At 41.3% G+C, this 12,980-nt stretch overlaps 1 protein-coding gene across 1 annotated transcript in view; it reads right to left on the bottom strand.

Moving 5' to 3' along the window:
- The window catches only part of LOC118410647 (thrombospondin type-1 domain-containing protein 4-like), an 83,517-nt gene that overhangs the window by 18,559 nt on the left and 51,978 nt on the right, over positions 1–12,980 (bottom strand). Inside the window, exon 3 of the mRNA XM_035812438.1 lies at positions 6,464–6,668. Coding sequence (XP_035668331.1) covers positions 6,464–6,632 — 169 coding nt within the window. The 5' untranslated portion in view covers positions 6,633–6,668. The remainder of the gene's footprint in view (positions 1–6,463; positions 6,669–12,980) is intronic.

Below are 12,980 nucleotides of genomic sequence, written 5' to 3'. Positions count from 1 at the left end.
CATAGCAACTAGAAAGTTGTACAGCTACATATTACTTTTATCTAACCTGGATGTGCTGATAGCGTGACAAATGTTGTAACACTTTACAGGTGCTTTGTAGCACTATCATTTACTCAGTACCTTATTCCCTACCCTGAATGGTACCTGGAATGTATTACACTACTGTTCCTCTAACAAAGACGTCCCAGACTTGGGTCCTCCCCCAATTCTGGCACGGGTGTGACCCAAGGTTCTAGCAGAATGCCCAATTTCACCTGGGCAGGACGGCAAGACTGGTCTGATTCAGGTCAGGGCTCGAAATACTTTTTTTCTGCATACCTGCACTGGTTCAGGTAACATTGAAAATTACCTGCACCAGACAAATTTTACCTGCACCACACTGAAGTTAGGAAGTATGGATCAAACTGAATTTGTTCAGGAACCATTGCTATTTTTTATTTTCTATAATCTATAGGTGGTAACAGTCAATGCAGCTAAAACAATCCATACACACCTACATTATAGGATTTTTATGTATAAAACTCAGTACATGAACAAGTGCAGGTTAGGTACAGGTAGACACCAGAAATACCTGCACAGCTCCAATTTTACCTGCACTAACCTGTATATACCCAGTACATGGACCAGTGCTGGTTAGGTGCAGGTAGACACCAGAAATACCTGCACAGCTCCAATTTTACCTGCACTAACCTGTATATACCCAGTACATGGACCAGTGCTGGTTAGGTACAGGTAGACACCAGAAATACCTGCACAGCTCCAATTTCACCTGCACTAACCTGCATATATACAGGTGGTATTTCGAGCCCTGGCATGGCTGGTGTGATTCAGGCCCACCCACCGGGCCTGTGTTGGAGTTAATAAGCTGTGGCTGTGGATTATGGCTGTGAGTTGTGATGGGGGAGCATGTTCCCTGTGACTCCGTCAGACAGCCGGGCTACATCTTCATCTGGGAAGTGTTACTGTGGAGACTGGACCAGTTTCAGATGTTCCCTCCCACACTTACTCCCAGTCTGCAGCTGTAGAGCTCCATTTGTCTTCTTATAAGAGGTATCCAAGACACACCTCTAAAAGTTGTTGTAGGTTCAAAAGGCACAACTTTTTTGAATTACAACAGCTAGAAACTTAAGGCAACTTTTTGCAATTAAGAAAAAAACTACATTTACTTGGTTTTTAGACAATTTCATTACCAGAATTATACTATATACCATTAGACTAGCCATGTAGTATTCATGTGTGCAAGTAAAATAAAATTACTCATATTTACAATATACTGCTAATATGCCAATGCAGTTGTGAGCTCTGATTGGTTTGTGGCAATTTTACTCTATGATTGGCCCCTGACAGAAGTACTGGATCAGGAGAAAAATGAATCTCAACATATATTTCTATATGTTCCATCAGCACTAAGTCCCTGTTTTTAACACAGCCCCCCCCCCCCTATTTTTCGATGCCCTTATGTTCTGACACCCTCTAACTCTTAGTCTTACCCTAACCTTAAACCTTAAGCCCTACATTGTACCCCTAACCCAAGGGCTGTCAGAACTTTTCTCCGATTGCATAATGGGCATTCAAGAGATACAATGTATGCTGAGGAATGATGCTTTTTTACAACCCTGTAAGGTGCATCTATTCTCAGCTAAGACTCACAGTAGAGCAAGATCAAAACTCATCTACTTGACCTGGCTTAGCCTCTATAACCTGGGCGATAACACATTATAACAAAGCTGAGTGCACCGATATGATAGCTACACACACTGATAATCTGACGCTTTTAGTTTGGTGTCATGTTGAGAGATTGTCATGTTGTTGAGGGATTCTACAAGAGGCTACATAAATTTACGAGCTTGTTTTTCAAATGTCCGCTTTTTTGTTGATAGAGTTCATCTAGCAGCCTGGCAGACTAGTGAATTATGCCCTTGTCCATGACTGTTTTCAGCATATGACCTTGAGGTAATGGACGCATTATCTACAGTTCCTAACATCTGCTATTCCTCCTGAACTTGGGGAGGACATGGAACAGAAACAAAATAGGCAACATACTCCGTGACGTATTCATGGTTTCCGTCGCATCAGTTGCAACAATACAATGTATATTATGCCTATGATATGGACAATGCCAGATAGACAAATAACGACAAACAGGGAAGAAAGCTAACTAGAAAAAAGTCTACCCATAGGAAACTATGCTTACATGATTTGCATTTGAGTAACTTTGCATATGATCCTAACTAGTAAGTGGTTAAACCATTTTTTCTAGTTTAAGCTGTACTTTTATGGAATTGTTCTGCTAGTTCATCAGGGCTCGAAATACCACATGCATATGCAAGTTTGTGCATGTGAAATTGGTGTGGTGCAAGTAAGTTTGGACCAAACTTGCACCAGTGCAAGTTACTTTTATCCACTAATACCTGACTTTAGAAAAAGCTTACACACACCAAGAATATTGTCTGCCATTGAAAGGTAAAAGAAAACAACACTGAATAAAAAAATAGCCTAAATTTGTTATTTCTAAACTTGGTTAGACATCCAGGTAAACAAAATTTGAAGACAATTCCATCTCTATAATGCTAATAATTCCTATGGTGTTGTCTTACCTTGATTTGCATATGAGTAAATACATTTTGCATACAATTTAGTGACTTTGATATGATCAACTGGATTTTCCAGTTATATGTGTTTGTATTGAGTTGTTCTAGCGATGGTTAAGAATAGTGATGGAAGTCACTCGAAGAGTCCAGAAGAAATCTATTGATCTTATCAAGTTGTAGACATTGAATTGTCTTAAATTAAGCCTAAATTCACATTTGTTGTACAATTTGAAATCCAAAATAAAATACGCTTCGGAAAACAAATATCCAAACATGTGGTCTTTATGTATCCCCATATATTTGCAAATTTTCAGAAGAAGAATAAAGGGTTAACAGTTCACTATTTTGGGTTGTGCAAGTAAGTTTCTTTTGGTGCAAGTTACCTTTGGCTTAACTTGCACTGGTGCAAGTTGACTGAAAAGTGTATTTCAAGCCCTGTTCATTCTAGTGATGCTGAAGAAGAGTGATGGATGCCACTCGAAACGTCCAGAAGTAAATATCTGTTTTTTATCCAGTTGTAGAGATTGAATTGTATTTGAATATTGCTTACCTGGATGTCTAACCTTCATAAACGAAGCCCTAATATTACTGCTAGGCTAACCTTATTTGTATCACAGCTTATGGACAAATAAAGCCTCTCAAGCCTCTCTCAAGCCTTACCAACACTAGCACTGACCAATACAATGTGCTACGAAGCCGGAGTCTAACAACTGTTTAGCGATTCCTCTGCCCCAACAGCTGTTCTACATATAGAACACATACATGTAACCCCATATATATCTGCTTGGAGATAAGCTAATTACCAAACACCTACATTTGTAAACCACCTGGCCTGTTCCACAGTACCAGGAATATAGGGGTGATTTCTGAAATTATTACATCGATTATAAAAACTACTAACGCGAAAAGAAAACAATGTGCATCATCGCACAACTGATTGAAGATGACATGCCTAACTACATACGAATGTGGGAAACAGAACATTATAAGAGATACATTTGTACAGATGCGAACATTCATCTGATAGTACCAGGTAGCGCACCTGTAATATGTAGTAACCAGATTCACATCCACCAACAACAATACTCTGTTGTGGAAGGTTACCCTCCGTCACGGAGTAAAAAATTCAAAACCTTGATTCTGACACTTATGTTGTGCTGATAAATGTTGTAGCAAATTTGCCCAAAGCGAAGATATTGTCAGAGACTATACCTATTGCACAATGTGCAGTTCTATATGCCCAGAGTCAGATGCATGTGCATTGTAGAAATTCCAGCAGGAACATGACAATGTATAAACTGTCTATATTAATCTTTTACTAGTGAACATAACATTTCCAGAACATGAGATACACAATATATATGTATCAAAACAGGAAGTCCTGTTGCAGTACCAATGCAGGGCTCGAAATACTGGGTGCATGTGCACCCAGGTGCACCCAAAATTGGAGCTGTGCACCCAATCATTTTCTGTGGGTGTATGGGTGCACCCAAATATTTTCTTAGATTTATGTAAACTATGTAAATATATCAAAGTATATGGTATTACATCATATTCTTGACATCTAAGTGTTAGAAAGATAATAAAAATGTCTGACATGGTACTTGTTTAAGAATTTGATAGCTTGTAACTAAGGTTTATCATTGAATTTAAGTGGTGCACCCAAACATTTTTTGGTGCACCCAATTTTTTAAGCTGGGTGCACCAGTGCACCTAATCCCAGAAATGAATTTCGAGCCCTGCAATGGAAAGCTGCTAGGGCCCAAGTCTACCATTTCTTCATTAATTTTTGCACAAAGTCACATCCATTGTATCAACATACCACATAAGATCCATCCACAGCCTCTCAACTTCTGATGTTTACATTCAAAGACAGACAAGAATAAACATAATCTTCTTTACGGTAACAATAAATTAGGAATGATTAGATCGAAGTTTACATATTGTGGAAGCAGGAGTGTGACCTGACGTTTAAACTCAAGCTGTGACATGTTTCAACACATGAGTTGTTTAATCCTCTTCGTGGCATTTACAACCGACAAAGTCAACTTTACTTCCCACCTTCCTAAACCCCCGCAACATTCAGGGCGTTCCTGACATTCCTGCTCTAAAAGCCAGACAAAAAAGCCATTAGGCTACTCCAGTTCAATCAGTTGTACGTCACAAGTTTCTTTTTATAAAATATCGTGACCGTATAGCTTGTTCAGAAGACAAGATAGCAAAACTGGAAGTTATGCTGCAGCACCAATTGAAGCTGCTAGGGGCCCAAAATCTAATCTTTCCATCCTACCAACACACTATGAAACCAATCCATCCAGCCATTCTTGAGGTACATTGTATCTTGTTGGCACCCACACACAGACACGCAAACGCTAGTGAAAATATAACCTCCATGAATATTTTAATTTTCAGGTAAAAAGGCTCTGGTGTTGAAGACAATACAACAAAGAAGAGGGTCTGCATGGGAAGTGCCCTACAAGGTTTTGCACTGAATTCAGAAGATCTACAGTATTACGCCAAAATCAAGGCATGTTGTTATGCAAAATTTCATTACCTTGATGCAAACTACATGATTAAGACCTATTTTCCTACGAATTATGGAATCTCAAAATAAACTGCCTACACCTTACAGAAAAAAGCATGCAGACCCTTATATAGAAATGGACAAGAAGCTAGGAAAGTTTATGTTCATCAAAAAGTAATCAATGTTTTTAAACATCAATAAGGGAAAGGGGGAACTCTGCCATTTCTTTGTCGGTAGCAGTGTCATGCCTCCTCGTAATTTAGAGCTCGCAGACTTGTCATCCGATCGATTTTCGCCTAATGTGAGGGGGGTATTACTGAAACTATGAATCAGAACTGACTGAGACTGAGATACAATCAGATTTTATGTTGGACCCAGAAACGTTATGGATTTGATCATGCCCACAGTTGGTTGGGGGAAGGGTATGCAAATTGCAGTACATTAACGGACATCAACAGAACACAAAGTCGGTGGACGTTGCATTCCTCAAACTCTTGTTTGTCAGACTAACACCTTGCTTTGTAATATACGCAACCTGATTTCTGAATGTCATGTGACATGTGACAGTACTCAGGTGACCAGGTATGAGGAATTGGCCCAAATCAGGTGCCACTGCAAACTGCAAGTTTACCTATCCTGTAGTCCCTTGGGAAAAAGCCACACTGAACATACCATACAAATCTGCCATACCATTAAACTGCCTATACAAGACCACAAGCATGTGACATTAATACATAGAAGAAAAAAGGATGCTTTGCTTCTGAGGAAGTGGCAAACTGGCCTTTAGCGGCCTTCTGGCACAACACGGTATGGCAAAAGCTGAGTCAATTGTATGACAAGGGGCTCAACAGAGTTAACTTATAAGATCGCGTGGTACAGCTGCAGCGTGTTTGGCTCAGGACCGAGAGGTCTCAAGTTCAAATTCGGCTGCGTGTCACCGATCTTGTGCCCTTGGGAAAGGCACTTTACACGGCTTTCCTCACTTTCCTCGGGTAAAAATGAGTACTTATCTTCGGCTAGGGCCGTCCCTCGGATAGGACGTTAAATGGAGGTCCCATGTTTGGGGAGAGCCATACCCCAGGCAACTTAAAGAACTCACCACACGTGCGATGGTGCGGTGTGTGTGGTTCAAATCCTACCGTTCCTTGGTTGCACCTGGGGCAGTAACTGCTGTATTGAGGTCACCGTGTGTGCGGCGCCGAATGGCAGCTCGCTCCAGACTCTTGCGATTTAGCCCCGCCTATTGTAAGCTCCTCACAATTCAGCCCCTGGCTGCCAAGAGAGAGTAGTCGCCCACCCAATAACAACAACAGGAAGTGATTACAATGAAGACATGAGTTAGCCTTACCGATGTAGTTTTTGCTGTGCGCTAGCTCGGTGATGTTGATGTGTCGTGCGCCGGCGGGAATGCGCATGAGCGGGTTGTAGCCCACGGGGAGGTGGCGCCGCGTGAACATCCCCGACACCACCTGGCAGGCCGAGTTGTCCCCACCGCACACCCCACACTTGTCCAGCATGGCCTGCGAGCCAAGGATGCCATCGCATCCAACTCTCTGTGGGAGCAAGAAAGAACAGAAATTAACTAAAAATAAGTATTATAAAGAATGTATTCCCTCTAGCCATTAGGCTCATCTCAAAGAAGCATGTGTGAGTGAAAAATAATTGGGGGAGTATGAATCAGAGTAGCCTGGCATGATAGCCAGCCCTGGTGGCCAGCCTAGCATTTTCTGTAAACCCTTTTGCAAGGGGAAGAAAGAAAAAGAAAACATTTGGTCCTACAAAAACAATATGTTTTCTTTGTGAAAACCTAACTGTACAATGAAATACACACAATAATCTACCAGTTCTCGTCTGGATGGTGAGTCCTATGACCATGACGGTGATTCTTTTTCTGGAACAATCTAAGAAATTTTAATCTTTACATTTCTCCTAAGGCCAGAGAATCAACATAGTACAAACTAGGAGATGTGTACCATACAAAAATCATGACCAAAACCATGTCCAGATAACCAGACACAAAGTCTGGAAGGTGCACTGCAGTACTGTAATAAGACACTAGGAGACCCCTATGCACCTACCAAACACCATAAGAATCCATATCCACAGCTTGTAGATTTATGCTAGTAATACGCAGACATACATGTACATAGTGTTAAGCAGCACCAAAACACAAATCTTGACAAACATGGCGACACCGTCAGAGATTCCCACAACCTGCAAAAGGCATCAAAATATCTTCACTTCGTGCAAAGACAAAATACCATGCCCGGGTGTTTGAGGCTAAGTCTCCAGGACAGGAACTTACAGAGATAAAAACTGAACGTTGGTTCTGGCAGGGGACCTGTAGGCTTTAGGTAAAGTTCGAGAACAAGCTGCTAGAGGGCCTTGACCTACGCCATGTCTTCCTTACATCAAAAGCTATCTGCCACTCACTCACTCACTCACTCACTCACTCACTCACTCACTCACTCACTCACTCACTCACTCACTCACTCACTCACTCACTCACTCACTCACTCACTCACTCACTCAGTGATGTGTAAGCACACCGCTGTTATGATAACTTTCATGCCACCAAAAAAAATCAAAACCATAGCATGTCTGGGACAGAAGATACAAAAAATGGAAGTTCTACTGCAGTACCAAGGTCACACACCAGGGGGCCCAAAGTTGACCTTGACCTTTGTTCTGCAAGTACCCACATATCAAATTACAATCCATCCAGGCGTTGTTAAGTTATGCTGACCACAAATATCCAGTATCACAGACACACACACAGAAACACCAAAATAACAATACCTCCATTTTCATGGAGGTAAAAAGTCCCCATGTAAACACCACCAACCCCACAGCTGCAGACCACCTGTTAGCTCTACACTTGTTTGTAGTCACGGCAATGAACCTGACTGTTTGTTGTCGTGGAAACTCGTGTTTGTTGCCACGGCAATGACCCCGAGTGCCCCCGGCAATGAGGTAAGGTCCCCAGAGACGGCTTAGACAGGACTAGGCTGGGGGATTGTTATCTGTGTCAACTAACATCAGTGATAATAGAGCGAGTCCGTTTGTAGTAAAACAAGGGATTACCAACTTTGGACAAAGTTTGCCCACATGTAAGGCCAGGCCTATGGGATTCACTGCTTTACAGACACCGAGATGACCCGTCAACCCCTTCTTGAGGCTTTCTATTTCAAATTCTGAAGCTTATAAGTGGCTCCTGCAGTTCCCAAACCAACACTACTTACTGAAGTTACTCTCTTCCTCAAGATGTATCTAGTAATATTCTGCCACTCAAAAAATCACAACCACAGCATGTCCAGAACTAGAGATATCAAACCCAGGAGTTCCGATGAAGTACCGTAACAAGCAACTATAGGGAGCCTAAAATTTCATCGTTTCAAGGTTTCATCAAAACCTACTAAGACACATGCAAAATATCAATAGACACACACATACTTTGCACACACATACAAATGTTACCCAAAGCATAACCCGACAATAAAAGATAAAATGTATAAGCATACCAAATAGTAAAATCGATATCTTCCATACTAAGATACCATCTTGCAGAGAGGTCATCTTAACCAGGGCAGTCTTATAATATGTTGACTTCTGCCAACTGCATGTCCAAATCCCCAGGACTTCAAAGGTGGTCAGTCCAGAAAGTTATTGGGTGCATGCAGTACCCTTGGCTGACCTCCAAATCAGGCAAGGTCATTTCACCAAGCCCACCAACTGTGTACCGGTCAGTCTGTGCAATAAGTCACAGCAGGTGGGTGTGAGGATTAAACATAACCCCAAAGGCTTTCCTTCCTAAATCTCCAGCATTCTTTCCTTGTGACCTACTTTAAGTTTATGTAACTAGGTTAGGATGATGTTTTCAGCACCAAGGACAGGGCCATGAAGAACATTAACATTCAGGACTGAGTGTGTTTGTTTCTTTTGTGATTTTCTCTTACAAATTTATAGACTCATTTTTTGTCTTCAAATTCTTAATCTATGTCCTGATTCATTTAATAGATAATTCATGGTATGATCTCAACAAACTAGTTTGTTTACTTCTGACTATGGACAATTCAATCCATTTATATTACTAACATTAGTGTTCAGTTTTGGGGGGGGGGGGTGTAAAACGAAAAGCCATTAGGTTTCTTCCCTCTCCCCCTCCCTTTTTTGTCATGTACAGTAGTATCATATTCATATCATTGTTTGTATATATGAAAAATAAACAAACAAGTGATCATGATACTAAGATTCCTGCCCCTCCAATTTTGTCCATATTTATGATATTATCAGTATGATATTATTCATATCATTGCTTGTATACATGTGCATTTATGCAAAATAAACAAACAAGTGATCATCACATTGCCAATTTAAGACTGCCACCACAACCAATAACATCTGGTCCTTGAGTACATCTGGTTACTTTAGAAGACCGCCTTGTGTCAATGTCTAAAAATTATCCAACGGACCAACAAAAAAGTGGTCAAAATGGCCAGGGGGTACTTAATAAGTTGATATGTAGAATAAGGTTTGACTGTATTTTTACTAAACAGGTTTACCTGACAAGCATTCAAGAGTGTCCAACTAGCCACAAACTATTCCTTCAACATGTGACCTCTAGTAGGCTGGAAGATATCTTCATCAAGGTGACAGGATAATCTGATGGACTGGGACAGCCATGTTGGGTGATGACCTCTAAATGACCCCTGTCAAGCACCTGTAACCATAACCAGACACACAACCTCTGCTTACATGTACCTCTGACATTGTGTCTTGGAGAATTATATACTGTAAATGCATTTAAGTTCGCGGGGATTTAATTTCGCGGTAGCGGGAAAAGGGACTTTTTACCATAACGGTGGATTTAAGTTTGCGGTAACACCATAGACTGCAGTTGAATACCATAATAGAAAAAAGTTCGCGGTGGTTTTAAGTTCGCCGTGAAGTGGTCACCGCAAAAACCGCAGACATTAATCCACCGCGAACATTTCTGCGTTTACAGTAATTGTGTAACCCTGATTCCTGCCCCACCCCCCTCTACCAAGTAATAAGGTAAAAAGCAATGGGCGGTGGGTGCGACTTTTCTTTTTTTTCCAGCTGAATCAGCAGATTTAATTTTGAAGAAATATTAATATTGGTGTATTTGCAGCCAGTAGGTACACATTATTTGGGTAATGAGGCTGATTAGCATGGTCAAGGCGCCCCTTTGAGCACGGGACCCCGGTTTTACATCCCTCCTAGATAACGATTTTGTGGAATTTTTGGTCCACCTACCTGCATATGCAGTTTAGTGCAGGTCAAATTGGAGCTGTGCAGGTATTTCTGGTGTCTACCTGCACCTAACCTGCACTGGTCCATGTACTGTGTTTTATACATAACTGTCATATGATGAAGGTGTATGTGGATTGTTATTAGCAGCATTGACTGTTCTGACCTATAAAGTATAGAAGAAAAAATATCAATGGTTACTGAAAAATTTTTGTATGATTCATACGTCCTAAATTCAGAGTGGTGCAGGTAAAATTTATCTGATGCAGGTAATTTTGAATGTTACCTGCACCAGTGCAGGTATGCAGAAAAAAGGATTTCGAGCCCTGGGTCGTCTTTCGGTGGTCTCCCATCCAAGAACTGTCTGGACTGTCCGAGAGCAAGGGATCAGGTGTATCCAACGCGCCACATAGCCCTAGCAATATATAAGAACTTCTCTCTTCACATTCTTTAGCTATTTTAGGACGTAAGTTTTTCCATGAGTATTTCCTTCCTAAACATTTGTATCTTTTTTTTTTAGCAATTTTGCAGAATGTAGTAAGTGGTCAAAGCTTGCCATGCCTGTTTGCCTTGTTTTCATGCATGTCTTGCTCACTTATATCATGTCTGTTATGGGAGTGAATCTCAAGATGACATAGATAAATAAACGATATATATTTTTAAAAGGCGCCTCAAGCCGAAGGTGAATAAATTTCCGGGCAATTTACGGGTCACCCTTTGGTCCCTGCAGACCATGAAGGTTGGACCTGTTTTTGTAAGGGTAGGGGTCACCGACCTGTAGGTCACTGCCAGATCATGAACATGTCCAACACATGAGGGGAGGGGATGTTTGCCATTCTTGGCATTCCATGCCTACAAATGTGTCAGCAGGGATGGAGACCAAGTAGGGAGAAGGAGGAAAATGATTGAGGGAAAAATTGAGCAAAGAAGGCAAAAAGGGAAGGTTGAAAGATACAAATGTAGGAAAGAAAGAAGAGGCCAAATTGATACTTGGTATTGAGGGAGCTTATCTACAAAATGTCAGTAGGGATGGAGACCAAGTAGGGAGTAGGAGGAAAATGATTGAGGGAAGGAACAAGCAAAGAAGGGAAGAGAAGGTTGAAAAATTGGAAAGAAAGAAGGGACACAAAATAACACATGGGATGGAGGGAGATGGCTACAAATATGTCAGTATAGTTAGTTGGTCCAGGCTTAGTGTGGCTAAGGTGGCAGTTGGAGGAAAATGAATGAGGGAAGAAATGAGCAAAGAAGGAAAAAGAGAAGGTTGAAAGACTGGAAAGAAAGAAGGGACAAAATAACGTGGGATGGGGAGCTGGCTACAAATGTCAGCAGTTACAGTGATGGAGACTCAGTAAGTAAAGGGTAGAAGGATAATGATTGAGGGAAGAAATGATTAAAGAGGGAATGAAAGGAAGTTTGGAAGACTGGACTAAGAAAGATGGGACAAAACTAACAATACTGTTAAATTCTGATTATGGTTTGGATTGATGCTTGACTGTGGAACTTAAACCAATAATAAGAAGTATTTTGGGAAACTTGACTTCTCTTCATGTTAAAGAAGCCAACACACTTCTCGAGAAGAGTAAGGGTTAGCTGTTGTTCTTTGCCACATTAGCAAGCCATGCATATAGTGAAGTCTCATACAAGTTACACTATTAGCTAACGAGAATGCGTAAATCAAAATCGATCAGATTTCAAGACAGAAGTCACCAATGGCACCTGTAACTTCACGAGGTGTCCCTAACAGGACCTAAGAGTTCATGAACTTACTGACCTAGAGGGGGGGAATCAACATGTAAGTGTCTGACAGTGACACGTAAACATTTGCGCTCTAACACCAAAGCGACGTGACATCCTTGACAACACGCTATATAGCCCGTCACTCTCGGAACATGGCCTTCTCACCTTCGCACCTGTTTGGTACCACACATGGGGGTGAACGGAGGTTCATACGGAGTGAGTGGTTACTTGGGAAGGAAATTATCACACACTTGGTAGAACTAGTGACATTGTGTGGTGTAAGGGTTATGCTAGACTGTTTGGCCGAGAAGAAAGAGGTTAGGGTTCAAACCCCTGACATGCCATGGTGTTATGCCATTGGGAAAGGCACTAAACTGTTAACAACTTTTTACACTTGATTTTATTAAATGAAATATATATTAGGTGAAAATGAGCAGTACCACCTATTTTTGTATATGGTTGTCCCTCAGATAGGACATTAAATTGAGGTCCAGTGGGTTTGAGGAGAGCCACGCCAGCAAATTAACTCAGACGACCCTGCTTTACCCTTTAGCCACTGTAGGTACTGTGGAGTAACACAAGATGTTGATGTTGAGATGCCTAATTCCCCAACAGGAAAGAACCAATTCTTAAAACAGATTAAAATTGATACCAAACAGTGTCACTTGTCACAAAATCGTTGCAAACCAAGGTCAACCATTAGCCTGAGTATCATCCTCCGTAATAACCGCTGGCTCACGTCGTGATTCACACCATAATGAACCCCTATTCTTTTCAATAAGTGTGGTGGGTTCTTTTACATGGCACTCCTCAAACACAGGACCTCCAGTTAACATCTTATCCGAGAGATTCCT

The sequence above is a fragment of the Branchiostoma floridae genome, chromosome 2 (genome assembly GCF_000003815.2).
Source record: "Branchiostoma floridae strain S238N-H82 chromosome 2, Bfl_VNyyK, whole genome shotgun sequence".
In the NCBI taxonomy this organism is placed as follows: Eukaryota; Metazoa; Chordata; class Leptocardii; order Amphioxiformes; family Branchiostomatidae; genus Branchiostoma; species Branchiostoma floridae.
The sequence above is the reverse complement of the archived record's forward strand: the minus strand, read 5'-3'. Positions and strand labels throughout refer to the sequence as shown.